Source organism: Euleptes europaea, chromosome 16 (assembly GCF_029931775.1).
Source record: "Euleptes europaea isolate rEulEur1 chromosome 16, rEulEur1.hap1, whole genome shotgun sequence".
Lineage (NCBI taxonomy): Eukaryota > Metazoa > Chordata > Lepidosauria > Squamata > Sphaerodactylidae > Euleptes > Euleptes europaea.
Window position 1 is genome coordinate 33567352 of NC_079327.1, and position 20274 is coordinate 33587625.

General features: G+C 45.1%; 1 protein-coding gene across 1 annotated transcript; it reads left to right on the forward strand.

Annotated features, from left to right (window-relative positions):
* Nucleotides 1-1547: 1547 nt before the first annotated feature.
* LOC130488419 (cytochrome c oxidase assembly factor 5) lies at nucleotides 1548-5775 on the forward strand. Its single transcript, XM_056862093.1, has 3 exons — nucleotides 1548-1646; nucleotides 4028-4111; nucleotides 5640-5775. The coding sequence occupies exons 1-3, from the start codon at nucleotides 1548-1550 to the stop codon at nucleotides 5679-5681; spliced, it is 225 nt and encodes a 74-aa protein (XP_056718071.1). The 3' UTR covers nucleotides 5682-5775.
* The last annotated feature ends 14499 nt before the right edge of the window (nucleotides 5776-20274 follow it).

Sequence of the window (20274 nt, forward strand, 5' to 3'; positions counted from 1 at the left end):
ACTGTAAATGCCAATAAAGCTTCTGTATTCTTCTGAAAATAAACTACACTTTTTCTAAGTAGCAGAGGACTTTTCTGATGGTGTTATCCTGGACTGACTGCCAATCCGCTGGCATCCGCCTCAGGGCTATGGGCCCAGTTCCAGATTCGCTACACTGCGCAGGTGAGATCCCAGGAAGTGAACCTGGGACCTTCTGCATGCCAAGCAGATGCTTTACTACAGAGGCATTTGTATATTAAAAGGGGGGAAATATAGCGCGATCATGGGCTAATGAGTCAATCAATCAATAATCCCTTATTGGCATATCCAATATTACAAAGAGGAAAAAACAGTATAAATACAACTATCAGCTAAAACAAACATAAAATCATAACACAGTTTCCCAAATTTTTCATTGTTAACATATCGACTAAGAAATTGGCCACCGCCACAGTGATCCCTGCTGCTGCATCGTTCAATAAAATTTGACATTTTGTTAGGAAGATAATATTTAGAATGCATCCAAGCATTTAACCCTTTCTTCCTAGCGGATGCGTATCATGAGCAATCTAGCAACATGTGCTCGATTGAGTCCAAAGAGTTGGAGCCACGTTCGCATTTCCGTTCATGTTTGGGAATATTTTGAAACCTTCCATATAACCACTTCGATGGAGCTAAGGAGTCAATAGAGCCAGAAGAGCAAGGGCAGATCCTGTCTGAGTAGGGTATATTCAGAATTCTGCCCTGCAGAATATCTTAATAGATATCTTAATAGATTTAATAATGATACTTTTATTTGTATTAGTGAATATATATGGATACTCCTGGTTTTTCTTATTGTTACTTTGATTATTTTTTTCTTGTTGTTATAACAATTATTTTTCTTTTTATGTTATAAAAAATTTAATAAAAAATTAATAATAATAATAAAAAAAGAATTCTGCCCTGCATTACCATAGAAGGGTTAGCATTCAAGCTAGCCAAGCAGCAAGCTCTACAGAGACGAGGAGTTGTCAGATAATAGGTATAGGCAGGCAAGTCCCTTGAACTGGAGATCCCAGGAAGTGCACCTGGGACCTTCTGCGTGCCAGGCATTGGGGGCGGGGCTTGCGAGAGGATCCCGCGTTCTAGAACTCAGGCACAGAACCCCCGGGACGCCCCGCCCACTTATACTCACGCACGGCTGAGGCGCCCCGCCCCTCGTCCTCTGGTCTTCCCCTCGGTCCCCTCCGGGCCAGAGGGGCGCCTATAGGGAAACCCCCCCCCTTCCGCGACGCCTCTCAGACCGACGGCGCCAGCTCACCCCAGCCGAGCGGCTTCTCCCTGTCCCCAACTTCCGGCGGAAGTGCGGCACTGCGCAGGCGCAACCCCGGCACGGTCCCAGAGCGGTGCATGGTGGGTAAGTCCATCTGCGCGCGGTGATGACGACACGGATGGGCGTCGCGTTGTGGGAGATGGCGGCCGGGCCCGGCTGCGGGGAGCGGAAGGGGAATCGCTCGCCTTGGACGCAGCGTGGAGCGGTGGTGGGCCTTTGAGGGAAGGGCGGGAAGGGGACGTCCGCGGCCGCGATGCCCAAGTACTACGAAGAAAAAGAGGCCGACAAGCGCGCATGCGCGGGCGTTCGCGAGGACCTCCTGGATTGCTTGTGCAACTGTCCCTGCATCCAGGTGGGGAAATCCGGCGGAGGAGGGCATCCAAGGGGTCGTGTAAACAGCACGGCTAGGGGAGGGATCGCTAAATCCTGACCTGGGTAGGGCTCCCGTGCCTGTAACATTGGGGCACTTGTGAGTGAATCTGTCAGACTTCAGGACCTCGTTGCATTTATTTCAGCAATAGTAAGCTTCGCTCCAGACGTTGCAGAGAGTTTTAAAAGTTTTTATTAAGAAAGCAAACGGGTCAGTAGTTCTATACAAACTTAAGGTCAGGATACAGATGGGGAAAATACAGGCTGTCTTTATAGGGGACACACGCTAGAATTGCCGAAGGCTTTCACGGTCCGAGTTCATCGATTCTGTCAGCAAGGGCACCCAGTCGGGTCCCGGATAAGCAAGCTCCGGGTTCTCCCCCCGCCCCCTCCCGGTCTCGTGGGAAAGTCTCTTCAGTTTGGAAGGAAGGGGCGAAGGCCGGAGGCACTAACACTTCCACGTCAAAGCCTTCCTATTGTAAATCAACTATCTGTTCTCAAGGTGTCAATTCGGCCAGAAACGTGGCACCTCTAGAAGCTTGAAAGAACACTGATGTTTTGCATTTCAAAGATTACATGTAATCAATTCTAGTGTGTTGGTTCTTGTAGGTTATCCGGGCTGTGTGACCGTGGTCTTGGTATTTTCTTTCCTGACGTTTCGCCAGCAGCTGTGGCAGGCATCTTCAGCTGTGGCAGGCACCTACACACTTGACACTGAGAGACACTGTCCTTCAGTGTTACTCCTCTGAAGATGCCTGCCACAGCTGCTGGCGAAAGGTCAGGAAAGAAAATACCAAGACCACAGTCATACAGCCCGGATAATCTACAAGAACCAACACACTAGAATTGATTACATGTAATCTTTGAAATGCAAAACATCAGTGTTCTTTCAAGCTTCTAGAGGTGCCACGTTTCTGGCCGAATTGACACCTTGAGAACAGATAGTTGATTTACAATAGGAAGGCTTTGACGTGGAAGTGTTAGTGCCTCCAGCCTTCGCCCCTTCCTTCCAAACTGAAGAGACTTTCCCACGAGACCGGGAGGGGGCTGGGGGAGAACCCGGAGCTTGCTTATCCGGGACCCGACTGGTTGCCCTTGCTGACAGAATCCCGCTGAACTCAGTGGAATCGGGGTGCGTGATCATTTATTCAGAACTGACCCATTAAGCTGCCTGGGACAGTCCTTGGTAATTGCATTTAGGATAACAGGCCCGTATCCTGATCGTGATAATACTTGCAAAGCAATTATTGCCGTGGACTTCGGTAGGGCTCACTCCCGAATAATTGTGTGTACAATTGCAGCTTAATTTGGAGCAAATGTACACGGAATCAGCTAAGAGTCCATTCCGGGGTGGGGGTGGTAAGGCTGTGCAGCAAGCCAGAAAAAAAGATTTTATTTTTAAAACTCCATGGAACTCCCCATAAATTTCCACAGGGCTATGCCATAATTTTGCAGGCGTATCTTGATGCCTGCAAAATGGTGCCTTTTAGCCCAAAAGGTGTTAGAAAGCTGGCTAAAGGCAGCTCACCCTTGGTAATGCCCCCCAGACGCTGGTGTGGAAGCTACTCCAGGAAAATGCCACCTTCATCCATGCCTGTTTGCAAGGTGCAAGTGGCACAGATGCCAATGGGGGAGTCACGCCGGCTCCTATGAGGATCTGCCCCCCTCCTTTAGGAATGGGCTGCCCATGGGCTAGTTATAGAGTATGGGATAGAGTCTTCATTTTGCACCATTGCAGTAGGAAGGTTGTCACTCTGCACTAGTGTGACAAGACAATCTGCCTTAAAATGTTATTTTGCATACAATAAGATATTATTTCACATAGAAGAAGAAAAGTTGGTTTTTACATGCTGACTTCCTCTACCTTTTAAAGAGAATCAAACTGGTTTACAGTCTTCCTCCCTTCCTCTCCCCACAACAGACACCTTGTGAGGTAGGTGGGGCTGAGAGAATTCAGAGAGAACTGTGACTAGCCCAAGGTCACCCAGCTGGCTTCATGTGTAGGACTGGGGAAACCAATTCGGTTCACCAGATTAGAGGCCTCAAGTGGAGGAGTGGAGAATCAAACCCGGTTCTCCAGATTAAAGTCCACCGCTCCTAACCACTACACCACACTGGCTCTCTAGGGATGTGATTAAGGTTTTGACTTTAGAAATTGTTTTCTACAACTTGAAAATAAATACTTTTCTGTATTGTCTGTTTGCCTGGTGCTTGCACTGTAGCAAAGAACTTAAAACTATTTTCTTTTACAATGTAGAAGCTATGGTATCAAATACACCCTCTCTGACAAGAACATGCTTGTAAAATCTCTTTGCCTACTGAATAAATATGTTGGCTGATTATTTTACTGTCTTTTTATGACAGGAAGGGAAAAGTGTCAAAGACTGCTTAAGGGAAGGATACTGCAGTGGTTTACGGGTTTCATTTTTTGAATGCAAAAGGTCACTGGTGAGTAGCTAGATTCTACTGTAAATTATTCCTTTAAAAGGAGAAAGATTATGGAGAAATGGTATACTGGGTTTGTTAAATTTTTAAAATATTTGTATAAATAGCACTAATGAGTTGGATGCAAACTGCAGGTTTGGATCTAAAGATTTCTTTCCATTCACAAAAAAAACTTTTTTTTTTAGGGACATATTGCTAAACACATCAAGACCAACAATAAGAAATAAGTACATTAGGACCAGGAAACCAGCTAGGGAAGTGGTTGGACCATTGGATGACAATGAGAGTAATGGAACATTAAGGGAGGATAAAGCAATTGCTGAGAAACTAGATGAATTCTTTTCATCTGTCTTCACTGTTGAAGATATAGGACAGAAATGAAATTACCGTATATACCCATGTATAAGCCAACCCGCGTATAAGCCGAGGGTCGGCTTATAACCCCCCCCCCCGCAGGCTTACCTGACAGGGCTCCCGGCGGTGGTGGTGGCGGTGGGCCCCCCGCAGGAGGCTTCCAGGGCGGGGGGAGCCAGGCGCGCCCGGCAGCAGGCTTCCCCCGGCCCTTCCAGGGCGGGGGGAGCCGGGCGCGCCCGGCGGCGGTGGCCGCGCGGCCTTGCAGCGGCCGCAGGAGGCCCTCACAGGGCGCTCCTGGCCGGGGGAGCCGCATGGGCCCGGTGGCGGCGGCGATGGCGGCAGCGGTAAGTTGCCCACTCCCTCCTCCCTGCTCCCTCCTCCCCCCTCCCCTACCGTATTGACCCGCGTATAAGCCGAGGCCACCTTTTTCAGCCCTTCTTTTGGGCTGAAAAACTCGGCTTATACGCGAGTATATACGGTAAAACAGAAATAAAGCAAAGTAGCTGCACCTATTGAAAAGCAAAAAAAATTGTTTGGAGATGCTTGCTGTTACAGCACATGGCCAGTAGGAGAAGCTTTATTATGCTGCTGGGTCTGCTGTTGCCTTCTGCAGAGCTCCTGGCAAGCGGCCCCTCACTCCCCTCCCTGCTAACAACTGATGTCATAATGAAATAGCAAAGATTAAACCTGCACAGTGGCGAGCAAGTTTTATTTGCTGCACAGTCACTCAGCCAGGAATTGTCCCTGTTGCGGGGGTGGGGGGGTTGTATTGAAACAATTTCACATATGCTTTTTTACTGTTCTTATTATGCAGAAATTTGATTCAAACTTTTAACTCCCATCTTGGCAAGACAGGACTCTCTGATTCTGCTAAGGTGTCCTTCCTTCTGAACAATGATTCTTCCATTGTAATGGAGAAACTGGCCAAATTCTTTCAGAGTGCCATAAAAGTACGATATGACAAAACCCAGAGATGAATGCTGTTCTATAATTGGAATTTAATTTGACCTTTTTTTGAAATATTTTCATTTTTTCATATTTTCATTTATATTTTTATGCCATTAATTTGATCTTTTACGCAATATTTATATTGTTTAACCTGTATATTTTATGCCACTAAAGGTTTTAGTATTGGAATTCTTTAGTTCTAACTTAATTATTTGTTTCTTCTTAAAAGTTAGATAGCAGAGCAAGATTCAGAGGAAGAAAGGGATACTGAAGCCACTCATTAAGCAACAGCAAGCATGAACAACCTTGGATGCTCTGATATCTCCACGTTAAAAGACTGACCAATTATCTTATTGGCCTTTCCCAAACTTCATTCCCATGGAAACGACTGATGATTAAGCACTGAATGACTGAACATGCTGACTATCAGGAACACTGAAGTGAAAACCAAGACTAACAGTTTGTGGTGGTGGTAGTAGTCATAACTTCTTAATAAAATATTTCTGCATAGGTATTATAGTGGCTGTCTGTTGAACTGCATCATCCTGAAGTTATTTCTTTTTGGAGTTTGATGTTTGGATGGGTCTTTCCTCCCAAGTGACACAGTATTCTCACCATAGTTGCTGTTGAAATGCTGAAGTTCTTAGGTAGTTTGTGCTCCTGAAAGAGCCACTTCAAACCTGGAAGGGATTGGTGTGGCAACACAAGGCAATTACCATACTTATCTAGACCCTGTTAAGCTGGCTGTGTGTGTTTTATACAGAAGGGGGTGCACATTGCCATTCAAGGCCCCTAATTGTAATGCGCAACTGATGCTTGACTGGAATGATTCTCTTTGAGTACAGTGGCTATGGTAGAATAAAAGTGGCCATTGTCCAATAGTGAATTGGGGAAATTCTTTCCTTGGGCTCTAAGGCATTATTTGCCTGTTAGCTATATTCATATCCACTGTAATTCATACGTTTTTCTTTAATTCATCTTATGAGGTAGGTCACTACCCAGAGACCTAAGGCTGAGAACGAATGCCTTACTGAAGACCATACGACAACTGAGTTAGGATTTGAACCCTCATCTTTACTTTATTTCTTTGCTTTATTATAGACTTATACTCTGCCCCTCCCCTGGATTACAGGGTTTGGGGTGGCTCTGATGTCTAGTTAATTAACTGAGCAGTAAAAAGGTAAAAGTCCCCTATGCAAGCACCGGCTCATTCCTGACCCATGGGGTGATGTCACATCCCTACGTTTCCAAGGCAGACTTTGTTTGCGGGATGGTTTGCCAGTGCCTTCCCCAGTCATCTTCCCTTTACCCCCAGCAAGCTGGGTACTCATTTGACTGACCTTGGAAGGATAGAAGGCTGAGTCAACCTTGAGCCAGCTACCTGAAACCGACTTCTGTCGGGATCGAACTCAGGTCGTGAGCAGTACCAAGAGTTTAATCAAAACACCTTAGGAATTTTAAAATGTTCACAAAAGGGATTTAAGATTTTTTAGAAGTGGCAAAGTAAGCTTCCTAAACATGTGTATGCACCCAATGAAATAGTCCTTGGCCTCCCATTGTTTTTTTTTATTTTTAAATGTTATGGTAAGCCCTTTCAGGCAATTTTTTTTGCTTGGAAAAGAAGTGAATATAAATGCAGCTGTTGTCATAATTAATTTGCTAGTCTTTCAGAATCTGTCTTTTTTTTTTTTAACTGATCACATATGGGAAAGGAGGAATCTTATTTTTGCCCTCTTGCCTCCCCTTCATTGCTCTTTGCCCTGGTTGTCTCTGCCTCTGAGGCCCTGTGCCAAATCTCCCATGAGTCATTGCAGATCCCTCACAATCCACAGTCTCCCCTCTATTGCTGTTTGTCCTGGTTGTCTTTGCCTCTGAGCTGTTAGAAAAGTATGCTTTTTAATTAATCCATGCCTTAATTGTTCAAATTCTGATAATTTTGCAATACTTTTTGAATCCAGATTTTGATAGTAAGAGTTAGAGTTAGGAATCAGAATGAAGTTCTTCTGTGGTGCCTTATTGAAGACCATTTTTGATTTTTCTGTGAACTTGGGGATAGCCTCAAGTTGGTGGAACCCTATATGGTAGCCATGGCTGCCCCCGATGTGCGGGTTTTGCTATCTACTTAGGGGGCAAGCTTGGCTATTTGATGTAGTGATTTTCCATTCTTTCTGTCTGCTGAGGTTCCAAAGAGAATTTGTTAGCACTGCCTCAGTACCAAGCAAAGGCTTTATACAGGCCTAAGGATTTATTGGGAGCAATTACTTGAGTCTGAATTTTATTTAGGATAGTATGGATAAATGTAAACTTTTAATCAAGTTTATTTCACACGCCAGGCAGCAGAACTGAGGCTCTCCTATGTACCTTAATGTTATAAGACTTTTCAGTGCTATCTTATGTGATTACTCAGGAATAAGTTCCACTTTGTTCAGTAGGATTTACTCCCAGATAAATTTGCATTGGATTGCATATGTAGTTAAGGTGGTAAGAGAGAGAGCTGGTATTTTAACAGATGTTCCAGTTTTCCTGCTACTTCATAAACGTACTGGGTGATGTTACCTTAATTTCTACTTACTTTTAAAGGATAGAGCTAGTTGTGTTTTATTATAGTTTGCTTTCTTTTAAGCCATTCATTAGCCTGTGTTTTTATCACAAAGTACCTATTTACTCCAGAGATGCCTTTCTATTTTAGGTTTCGTAATGTGCTTTAAAAAAATTCCTAATTGTTACTCAAGATAAAGTTCTACGGTGGCTCATAGTTCCAGTTTCTTAAAAATTTACCTGAAAGCAAGCCTTTGATCAATGGGAGCAAAATTATGAAAACAAAAGGAATGTACTCCTTTAAAAGCCCAAACCAGTCTGGTTAGTGATAGGTCTATAAATATGTAATCTTACATGTACTGCCTCAGTGGAAGTATGTCTCTCAACAGCTTCTTGAATTCCTATTCTATATATGAGATAATTATGGAGCCTTGATCCTTTGACCTTTGCAAGAAGGGAGTTGAAAGTGTTTTTTCTTAGTGGTAAGGTAAAGGTCCCCTGTGCAAGCACCGGGTCATTCCTGACCCATGGGCAGACTTTGTTTATGGGGTGGTTTGCCAGTGCCTTCCCCAGTCATCTTCCCTTTACCCCCAGCAAGCTGGGTACTCATTTTACCGACCTCGGAACGATGGAAGGCTGAGTCAACCTTGAGCTGGCTACCTGAAACCAACTTCTGTTGGGGTCGAACTCAGGTCATGAGCAGAGCTTGGACTGCAGTACTGCAGTTTACCACTCTGCGCCACGGGGCTCTTCTTTCTTAGTGGTAGATACTGCAAAACATCAGTGTTAAGAATTTCTGCATGCTTGTTTTTAATGGAATCTGAGTTGTTAGTCTTTTGTGGCGTCAGTGCTGGAAACTTACAGTGACATTCTAAGCCAAAACCCTTTGACTTAAATGGCAAAGTTTACCTGTATTTAGGTTGTCACTGTCAATCTTTTAATCCAAAGAAAGTCTCATTTTCTTTCTGGGCCTTAATAGAGACTCACAGGTAAGTACAAAAAGCTTCACCAGATCATCTGCCTGTGCCCACTTAGGTGTAAAAGGGAAGCTAAGTTATCCCAATAGAAAGGAGCAAGAATCCAGTAGCACCTTAAAGACTAACAAAGTTTCTGGCAGGGTATGAGCTTTCGTGAGCCACAGCTCACTTCTTCAATGCAGCTAAAATGTGATTTCATCTATCCTTAAGTAGAGAAGAGTGAACTAGACACACAATGACAATGTAAATGTCAAAAGCAAGTAAATGACATTAGCAGGCAAGATTGGAATAAGTGTGATATGCAGAGGGGTAGTCAGTGTCCCCATCTACTTTAAGGATAGATGGAATCACATTCTAGCTGTCTCTGAAGAAGCAAGCTGTGGCTCACGAAAGCTCATATCCTGCCATAAATTTTTGTGTCTTTAAGGTGCTACTGGGCTCTTGCTCCCTTTATACTGCTATTTACAGACTAACACGGCTACCCATCCTGATCTAACTTCGCCCAAGCGAGGCATATTAACAGTATTGTTTTTGTGAAGAAGAGTTTTTAACTGACACTTGATGCCTGCTTTTTGAAGCATTTCTAACTAGAAAAGGGGGAAGAAGAGGAAGAGTTTGTTTTTATATGCCAACTTTCTCTACCACTCAAGGGAGAATCAAATCGGCTTACAATCACCTTCCCCTCCCGACAACAGACACCCTGTGAGGTAGATGAGGCTGAGAGAGCTCTAACAGAGCTGTGACTTGCCCAGGGTCACCCAGCTGGCTTCATGTGGAGGAGTGGGAAAACAAATCCAGTTCACCAGATTAGCCTCCGCAGCTCATGTGGAGGAGTGGGGAATCAAACCCAGTTCTCCAGATCAGAGTCCACCGCTCCAAACCACCGCTCTTAACCACTACACCACGCTGGCTCTCTTGCAACGATGTATACAAGGAACTTCTTGTGAATTCAGAGCCCACCTTGAGTAAGTGAGGTACAGCGTGACCAGGTGCTACCATTAGGCGAACTAGGCTTTTGCCTAGGGCGCAGACCTCAGAGGGGCGCAGAACTGGCCTGATGGGCACAGTTTTAAAAATATTAGTTTATTGGAAAAAATGCAATTGACAATTTATATTTTTATTTTAAGATAAGTACCACAACAGTGTTATGGAATATAATTAATTACAACGTCTTATAAAAAGTTTTGTGCTTTCCCCCCTACAAGATATCTGTTTTTAAAAACTGGTTAGCAATGGGGGCGGCACAAGTAGTTAGCCGTGCCTAGGATGCAACAATAACTGGCACCGGCCCTGAGCGTGACCCGTCATTCCCCCTGCCTATCTAAAGGGGATTGGGTTGCCAGCCTCCAGGTAATAGCTGGAGATCTCCTGCTATTACAACTAGGGTTGCCAGGTCTCTCTTCTCTATCTGCGGGAGATTTTTGGGGAGGAGCCTGAGGAGGGCGGGGTTTGGGTAGGGGAGGGACTTCAATGCCAGAGAGTCCAATTGCCAAAGCAGCCATTTTCTCCTGGCGAACTGATCTCTATCGGCTGGAGATCAGTTGTAATAGCAGGAGATCTTCTGCTATTACCTGGAGGTTAGTAAACTAGAAGAGGATAACCTATGCTGGAACTAGTGGAGACTGTTGGAGAAGGCAGCACGTGGCTCAATAATAAAACTAAAGTAAACCCAAATTGGGATATATGTATGAAAAGAACTGCAAGGGTGATTAATTCTAAACCAAAACAATATTAATACACCAACATCGAATAATTAGCATACATCAAATAATGCACAGGAGTTTGAGGGAGGTCATATAATCTGTGTTGGAATGCACATGGAAACCTCAAACTACAAACAAGGCGAATAAGGATACAATGTGTACAATGTTACAATGTATATGCCTCAAACAAACTGAAAAAATGGATACAGTAAAGAAAAGTTGAAACAAGCCTCACCAGGCTTATATACAATGTATTTAAAGCTGGAAACAAAAGTCTCACCGGGCTGAAGCCTCACCGGGCTGTTATTATAAAGAACAAATGAAATAATTGGTTCAAAAGCTCAAAGTCATAGTCCATAATTCAACACAAAGAAAACCTGACCCGGTGGATGAACAGGTGGGTACAAAGCAAGGACGCATTTCGAAATCCTTCATCAGCTTGCCAACCACGTAATGGATTAAAGGAACCACCATTCATTCACTGAAGTTGCAATGAATCTAAATATAATAAACAGAGGCTTGTAGTAAAGAAATCACTATACTAGCTTAAAAAATGATGATGACCAAGTGGAATGCCAAAGCTTACCCACTGCTTTGTAAATTATTTTTCTCTTCCAAGAGGGAGATTCATATTGAGAACGTTCCTGGAACATAATAAGGAACGTTCCTGGAACAATGGGCAAGCTGCACAGCCATTGCATTTAAAATGCCCATGTGCAGTGATACGAGGTCTAGCCATCATAGTGTCAGTTTTGATGAGATGGTCTCTTAAAGCAGAAGTCTTTCTTAAACCTAGAACTGGAAATTGGTCACAACCTGAAATGTGGTCAATGACATGCCAATGTTTCTGAATGATTTTTTTAATATCATAGGAAAGATGTGTAAAAGAAACTGTCAGTTTCTTGTCAATATGGGAAGGAGGCATAGCGCTGCACACATGTACTTCCTTGGATTTTATCTTACAATTTTATCCTGAAGTGATCTGTTAATGTGTGAAATCCAAAGCTAATCTGCATGGCTATTGTGGACTGTAGTCTTTGTTAGTCTGGAGGTTTTCAGGACAGGAAGCCAAGCCTTATTCATTCTTAAACTCTCTTCTTTTCTGTTACAGTTGTGCTGAGGTTTATGAATTTCAACGGCTTCTCTGTGCAATGGGACAAAACAGTTGGTTCCATATTAACATACCCCACCCTCATTAGCACATTATCTTGATACTTACAGGACAACGATCTGCACATTACCTTGGATACTTTTGGCAGGACAACGATTCAGCTCAAACCCAACCCCTTTCTGACTATAGATTACTCTTCCTACACACTTGACACTGAGGTCGAAAACGGACGGTCGCTTTATCCTCCTTTAATCCCCATTTTAGCCAGGATCGAACGCACCTTAAGTGAAATGCATGCATTCGATCCAGGCTGAATCCTAGCTGAAACAGGGATTAAGGGAGGATAAAGTGACCATGCATTTTCGCCCTGAGAGACACTGTCCTTCAGTGCTACTCCTCGGAAGATGCCTGCCACAGCTGCTGGCGAAACGTCAGGAAAGAAAACACCAAGACCACGGTCACACAGCCCCGGATAACCTACAAGAACCAATGAACTCTGACCGTGAAAGCCTTCGACCATAAAAAAATTTTTAATAATAATTTTATTGGTTTTTATAATACAAATTTTCCATGATAGTAAATAACAATAAAAGCAATATGAAATTCAAAATTCTAACTCTATGTTGTTATAATTTCTTGAATTCATAACAAAAAAAAAACAAATTAGAGGAAAATTTATGGCTTCCCCATCACCTCTCTCCGCCTCTTAATAAAATATTCATCCCATCGTAATTGGTCATAAATTAATAGTGAAATAATTATTATTTCCTTAAAAAAAAAAATGCCCCCCCCCCCCCAAGAGAGTGGGGCCCTAAGCCCCAGCCGGTTTAGCTTATCGGTAGATCCGACCGGTGCGGCACCTGCCTCTCCAAGTCCCATGGGCGTGATGCAGCCGGGGAGGGGGCTGCAGGGCCGGCCGCCGTCTTGCAGGGAGGAGCCGGGCAGTGGGAGGGGGGGGTTTGTGGCGTCATAGGCGGCGGAGCGTCTGCGCGTTGGGGCGCCGGGGTTTCTGCGGAGGAGGAGCCTCGCCCTGGGGCGTGGGGAGCAGCCGCAGCGGGAAGGCGGCGCTGCAGCGGCTCCCCGGGCAGGAGGAGGGCAGGTCGGCCGCTGCCCAGCCTGGTGAGGCGGGGAGGGGCTGGCCGGCACCCCGCAGCAGCAGCAGCCGCCAGGTAAGCGGGCCGGCGCGTGAAGGGGGGCGTCTCTGCAGCAAGCGGGCCTGCAGCCGGAACCAGGCCAGCAGGAGAGGCGCGCGGGGGGTGGGAGGCGGGGGGTGGGCTCGGGCTGGCAGGAGAGGCGGCCTCCCCTCTCTTGCACGGGGCCGTCCCTGCAAGAGGCGGACGGCGGCGACGCCTCTCCGTGTCCCCACTGGTCAGGAAGGCTTCCTTTCTGTTTTGCACCTGTTTTGGGGAGGGGCCGTGGCTCAGTGGTGGAGCCTCTGCTCGGCCTGCAAAAGGCCCCAGGTTCAACCCCCAGCATCGCCAGTGAAAGGGACCAGGCAGGTAGGGGATGTGAAAGGCCTCTGCCTGAGACCCTGGAGAGCCGCTGCTGGTCTGAGTAGGCAAGACTGACTTGGATGGACCCAGGGTCTGATTCAGTACAAGGCAGCTTCATATGTTCAATATGTACCTGGGGGGGGGCCCGCAGAGGCGGATTGGCCAGGGCACCAGCTTGCCCAATGGCAAGTGGGCCCCTGATGAAGTCCAATACGTTAAAAAGGTTAATGGCCTTTTAGCAGCTTGAAAATATAACAGAAGTCCCAGTACTATTACTGTATGCAACTAAAATTTCAATTGAACCTTTTTCCCACTTACGTTTTTTTTTTCCCAATTTATTTCTCATAGAAATTAAATGGTAGCCTTATAGTCATGGGTGGGCCCCCTTTGTCTCCTGGCAACCAATATTTTTAGACCCAGTCCGCCACTGGTGGGGGGAAGAGATCCAGGTCATGCTTGCATTGTCGGGATGGCCTTTGCCTGAAACGCGAGTGCTGTGTTCAGGGCGCTCAGAATGACAACAGAACATAAGAAAGGCCCTGCTGGACCAGACCAAGGCCCATCAGGTCCAGCAGTCTGTTCCCACAGTGGCCAACCAGGGGCCTCCAGGAAGCCCCCAAACAAGACGACTGCAGCAGCACCATCCTGCCTGTGTTCCACAGCACCACTTATAATGGGCATGATCCTCTGATCCTGGAGAGAATAGGTATGCATCATAAGAACATAAGAAAGGCCATGCTGGATCAAACCAAGGCCCATCAAGTCCAGCAGTCTGTTCACGCAATGGCCAACCAGGTGCCTCTAGGAAGCCCACAAACAAGATGACTGCAGCAGCATCCTGCCTGTGTTCCACTGCACCTAAGATAATAGGCATGCTCCTCTGACACTAGAGAGAATAGGTCTCTGGGGGTGTATTTTCTCTTCGCGGTTGCTGGTCTTGTGCGACGCAGAAACTTGGGGGCATCCTTTTGGCCCGAGAAGGAGCAACCCTCGGCTTTTAAGGCAGTCGGAGGTGCCGGGAGGTGTCAGGCGGTTGGATGTGTGGGGCGGAGGAGGGGCCTTCTCACTGCTATGGTCCTTGCAAACCAAAACAGTCATTTGAATGAATCGTCATCGTGCGCTGCGTTTCACCCAAACTAGATCGTGTATGTACTACTTGCTTTACATTTAAGATAGTCAGATGTTCATCCATTTTGAGCGTGCCTTGGTGTTTCAGGAAGGCTTCGAGAGGATTCTTATGTTGATACCAAAAGATGTTTTTGTTCAGCGCTTGTTAAAATGGCTTGTTTTCTGTAGAGAGCCGTGCCTGTGTATGCTTCCAGCCTCTCTAGAAACATTCTCCTTAAAGAGAAACCACTGTGTTTTTGTCTTGGATATGTATAGAAGTAGACTTAGTGATGCAGGGTAAAACGAAGTTTTAAAAAACGTACAACAAATCTGTGTCTAAAAACACTCTGTGACGCCTGAATAACCACTGTCAGTTAATATTTGGCTTCCTTTCCCACAATTTTGACCCCCTTTTTAGTGTACAGTTTGCTCTGTAATTCTTTTCACGGTATTTGCAGGCTGGGAACATCATTGTCTGAGTTGCGAGTACACTTACTTGCAAATGATTTTCCACTGAAATAAATTGTATGACCACAGTCTGGGTCTCCTTAGTCCAAGCCTGATATCCATGATCTTTATAATTTGTTGTACTTAACACATTACTTGTTGACCTATGTATGTAAACATTCTTATTTGACATGTGACTATTTTGCTGGCACTGTGCACCAGAGATTGGTTGTTGCTCCTTGCCCGATACACAGTGGCAAATATGTTTTCTCCTATGGTTGCTGTTTAACCCCTCACTTTCATATTAGTGCAGTTGTTTGAATTGTGATTAATGTTACTGATACTTTATGGAAATACAGAACAATGGGATTCTTTCCTCTGACAGATGTACCAATGAAATATGTACCCTTTTCGTTACAGTGCTAAAATATTTTGAGTTTGTGATGAAATGTTTTGAAGTCTCCGAGAACAAAAGAGCTGGAAAAATCTCAAAAAATGGGGAAAAAGTGCATCTTGGCACTTCAGCAGCATATGGGAATACTGTAGTTACAGCTGACTAACTGTTGGCTTGCAACCTCTTTGTTTCCTTGTATATATAATAAAAGAATATCATTACCTATGGACTTTTAAGTAAAACTATGTTGCCCAAACTATGTTGCCCAATAAGGGAAGGACTAGAATACTGGTCCCCCCCACAATAGATTGTAATTCAGTAACTAGCTGTTGCTAGAAGAAACATGCTATGGGGGAAAGGAGTAAAGCAGATGAACAGATGTTCAAAATACTGCACGTTTGTTTAGAATATTGTTTACGTCTGTTTAGTGCCAGGTGCGAGACCAGACTATATCAAGAGTGTAAACCTAGCTGATAAATCCAGAGTGAATATTAAACATGATAGTATGTTGGCTTTCTATCAGGATATATCAAGTGAGATACATTAACTACAATCCTAAGGGTCGTGGTGGTTAAGAAGCGGCCAGGGACAGTGCCGCCTCCTGAGTGGCTTCCCGGCCTGAAAAAGGAAGGCAAAAACGTAATTTAAACAAAACTCTTTGAAATCTCCTCCATAGGGTTTCACAGGGCTATTCCTGCCTTTTTGCTGAAAGGGCTGCCCAGAGGAATGCTCCCTTTGACACCGGTGCGAGCTCTTGCGCTGGGAAATCGCTGCTGGTGAGGCTGTGCTGGAGCCCGCAGCTTGCGCTCCTGCACTGTTCCCCAGAGCCGGCGTAAGTGGCCCCATGCTGGTGTTAGTGCCAGTTTAGCTAGCGCAAGTGGCACTAATGCCGCTGCTGGAGTCACACCAGCTCCTAAGCCAGTTCGGGGGACCCCATTAAGATTGGGCTGCCCGAAAGGCACATTCTCTGTTCACACATGACTTTTATCCCTCCCACCCTCCGATATGGACCACTGGGTCAAGTATAACGTGTGCACTACGCAATCGGAGATGCAGTAAGCGGCAATTAGTGTGATTATGGAGTCTGAAAAGTGCTGCCCCTGTCATGGAAGTCTGAAACACCTAATGCCGCATAAACAAAGGAATGGGTTTTCCCAGCACTTGCAGATGTGGCCTCAACTTCATTTCCTGCCCTTTTGGTAATGATTTTTTTTGGGGGGAGGGATCAGGGCACATGCATCAAAGGTGCATTTGAATGATGATGTACACTAAGGTGGCCTATACACTTGGCATGGCTGCAGTCATCACATGGTATGAATTTACAGGTGGCCACTATTAGGTGTTGGCTGAGGAAATGCATGTAGGTGGAATATGTGCAAAGATATATTGTGTATCACTAGAGCTCTTTGTTGAAGCATACAGCGGTGTGAACTGTGTGAGTTAATTTATGTTTGGAAACCTGAATATAAATCATTTGACTAAATAAACTTATAGACAGTGCCTAATGTTGCAAAGTACTTTGTTGGGATTATTTTCCCAGAAGACTTCATTTATTAGACTGGGGCTAGGTAAAAATCTAACATGTGCAGATAAGGGTTCAGCCTAGCCTCTTTCCTGGCATGCTGTTTTTTTGTGTGTGCAGAGAATTTTCTGCGGTACAAATAGAAACAAGGTTATATTTATAGAAATAGTACAATGACTTGCAAACTTTCTAGGTTTGAAGGTATAGTGTCTGCTGACAAATCCTTCTATTTCTGCAGTAGGATCTCTGTGTTGTCAGATGTTTCTGGGAAGTGTTCTAGGGCAGTGGAGAGCCAGCGTGGGGTAGTGGTTAAGAGCAGTGGTTTGGAGCGGCGGAGGCTAATCTGGTGAACTGGATTTGTTTCCCCACTCCTCCACATGAAGTCAGCTGGGTGACCTTGGGCAAGTCACAGCTCTGTTAGAGCTCTCTCAGCCTCACCTACCTCACAGGGTGTCTGTTGTGGGGAGGGGAAGGGGATTGTAAGCCGGTTTGAGTCTCCCTTAAGTGGTAGAGAAAGTCGGCATATAAAAACCAACTCTTCTTCTTTTTCAGCCTGAGTGTCACAGAGTCCCACTTGCTAGGTCAGGAGCCACTATAGTTCTGCCATATTTATTTATTCATTCCTGCTTTCTGGAAAACCCTGTTGCAAGTACACATGCATAGAGAGCAAGGTCATCACACTTCCTTTCTTTCTGAGGCACAGATGATGTGAGGAGCACCTGGATGTGAGGGAGGGAGAGGTCACCTTCATTTTATTTATTTACCATAAAATACATTAAAAACCCTAATTAAAATTAATAATTGAAAACTGCCGGTAGGCAGAAGAACTAATCAAATGCCGTCATGAATACAAAAACTGTCTTCAGCTGCCTCCTAAAGCCGAAGAGTGGAAGGGACCAGGTTCACTTTCCTAGGGAGGTAGTTCCATAATAATGGGGCTGCCACTGAAAAGGCCCTCTCTCGTGTACCTGTCAGATGAGCTTTTGTTGGTTGGTGGGACAGTCAAACGGGCCTCTCCCTTGTGACCTCCATACATCTGACTATTTGCTTCTTACTCATGGTGCATCTCCTGATGCTCAGCTTGTATTTGTATTTTCAGTCCCTGGATCTCTTGGTCTGCAACCTGTGGTCCTAATCTTGATGCCTTGACACCAGTGAGTTTGCCATTCTGGCCCTCCATCTTCCTGTCCCATGCTTACAGCTCAATGAGTTCCCTACTACTGCCTGGGGGTGAAGGGTAGCTCCTGGGATTGGAAACATTGAAGGCCATGATCCTCGGTGCAGAGTGCTATAGGCCAGGACTGTAGAACATCGCTGTTGTAGCTTCATGTGAAGTTAATATGTTTCAGAGCTCTGCAAACCCCCCTCCCCCTAAAATTGCAAATATCAAAGGAAAGTTAACAGTTGGGCAAGGTACCTTTGAGGGTAGCTTATCCACCATTATAGGTCTTCTTGCTGAAGGTTCCCACTAGGCTTCTGAGGGACCTCAGTATTTTCTGGAACAAATTTTGAGAATTATTGGTACATTTAATACTGGGCTTCCTACCACTTTACAAAATAGCTCTTTCATGATGTGTTGTAAGTTTTTCTGCCTCACAATGTTGATATAAATGCTTCTTTTTCTGGTGTTCTGAGAATTGATGGTTGTTGATTGCTAGAAGTGAAAGCCCGTATGTGTGAATCTGCTACTGCAGCTCTCTGTATACCGCCAGAGATGTGAACGTCTGTTTTCAGTACTGCCCGATCTCGCTAATCAATGTTGACTGTAAAATGATGGCAGAGGTCCTAGTTTAGTGACGAGCCCTCTATGAATCATTAGCACTGATAACCTGGAACAGTTCATAACAGGGACAGAGAAGGATATTTAATATGTTGTGGATGAGGCAGTATCAGTTAAATGACTTCCTGATTATTTGGAGAGATGAGTCTGCTGTACGTCATGAATGCTGCCTGATTGTCAGCTGTTAAAATTTTAATTATGTTTATGATCTTTGTGAATGATTACAGAAAGCCAAATTCTGGAGCTAAGTAGAACTTTTGTGTGTGTGTGCTAACTATTTCCTTTTTCCAATTTCATATCATGACATCTGTAGGCATTTTAGAAGTAGAACGATGATGTTGCTGGCACACGCAAAGCTGCCTTCCATCCAGACCACTGATCTATATCAAGGTCACTGTGGTCTGCTCTGACCTGCAGGGCCTCTCCAAGCCTGGGTTTGAACCTGGGACCTTCTGTAGATTCTTTACCAGTGAGCCCTGACCTCTCCCCACCATGGAAATAAGCTGGGTTAGCTCACTGCCTTGCTGACTTTAAAAAAAAGTGTTATGATTCAAGTGTTTTTAGTAAACTCATACTAAAAGAAGTTTGCCCTTTTCCAGTGGAAAACACTACATTGGGTGTCGTGCATGTTCTTAAAATAGAGGTTCGTTTAAAGTATCATTTTCAGAGACATATTTAGAAACTGTCCAGAACCTGTTTTGTCATGCATGCTCCTCCAGATTCATATTGTTTCGAAACTTGATGCAAAAGAGTAAGGTGGCTGAAGCAAAAGAGCTCCAAGGCAAGCAACAGAGTGATGAAGACAAGCTTTTTGTTTTCATTAGTCTAAAACTACGTAAAAGGAGCCCCGTGGCACAGAGTGGTAAGCTGCAGGACTGCAGTCCAAGCTCTGCTCACGACCTGAGTTCGATCCCGACGGAAGTTGGTTTCAGGTAGCCCGCTCAAGGTTGACTCAGCCTTCCGTCCTTCCGAGGTTGGTAAAATGAGGACCCAGCTTGCTGGGGGTAAAGGGAAGATGACTGGGGAAGGCACTGGCAAACCACCCCGTAAACAAAAGTCTGCCTAGGAAACGTTGGGATGTGACGTCACCCCATGGGTCAGGAATGACCTGGTGGTTGCACAGAGGACCTTAACCTTTTTAAAACTATGTAGCTGCCATGACGTTTATTTTTGAATCATGCATTTGCTGGATATTTGGCAAAAGCAGGACTGCCTTACTGGATTAGACCAACCCCCCTCCCCCACTATGTATTGAATTTTATTTCCAGTAATTGCCAATTAGTAGCATCTAGAAAGCTCATGAAACTGGCTTTAAGGAGATCGTCTCTGTCTGTCATTTATCTCTCAGAATCCAGTACTTGAAGGCAGAGGTGCCTTTCAGCCATTGGCATAGTTTTGAAGAGGTGAAACCTCAGTTGTAATTTGACTGAGCTGGTGGGATGACACGGAATGTTAATAGTTACTCTAGTTTTTCAGTGAGCAAAACTGTTTGCAGTCCAGCTTCTGGGCGGCAAAGGAAAGTTTTTGACTGGAATTAAAACCTTGTAGGGACCCTAGGGACAGGAAGGAGGAACTTCATATGCCAGCCTGAGGAGTGGGAAGAGGCCTTGGAAAGGAGACAAACTGTCAGGGGTGCCCAGTGTGGTGTCTGTGAGCACCATGGCGCCTGCCAACACCTTTCCTGGCACCCATCAAGTGTGTTTAGAAAGTGGGTGGGGCCAGATGTGGATTTGACCATTGGAAATCTGTGCAGATTAAAAAAAAAAACTTTGGCAGTAGCTGCCACCACAGC

What these genes read in the sequence shown, in the direction of transcription:
- LOC130488419 (XM_056862093.1), top strand. Translation starts at nt 1,548, where the DNA reads ATGCCCAAGTACTACGAAGAAAAAGAGGCCGACAAGCGCGCATGCGCG. An exon ending in GCAACTGTCCCTGCATCCAG is followed by an intron (nt 1,647 to 4,027) that starts GTGGGGAAATCC and finishes TTTTTATGACAG; the next exon opens with GAAGGGAAAAGTGTCAAAGA. An exon ending in TTGAATGCAAAAGGTCACTG is followed by an intron (nt 4,112 to 5,639) that starts GTGAGTAGCTAG and finishes TCTTCTTAAAAG; the next exon opens with TTAGATAGCAGAGCAAGATT.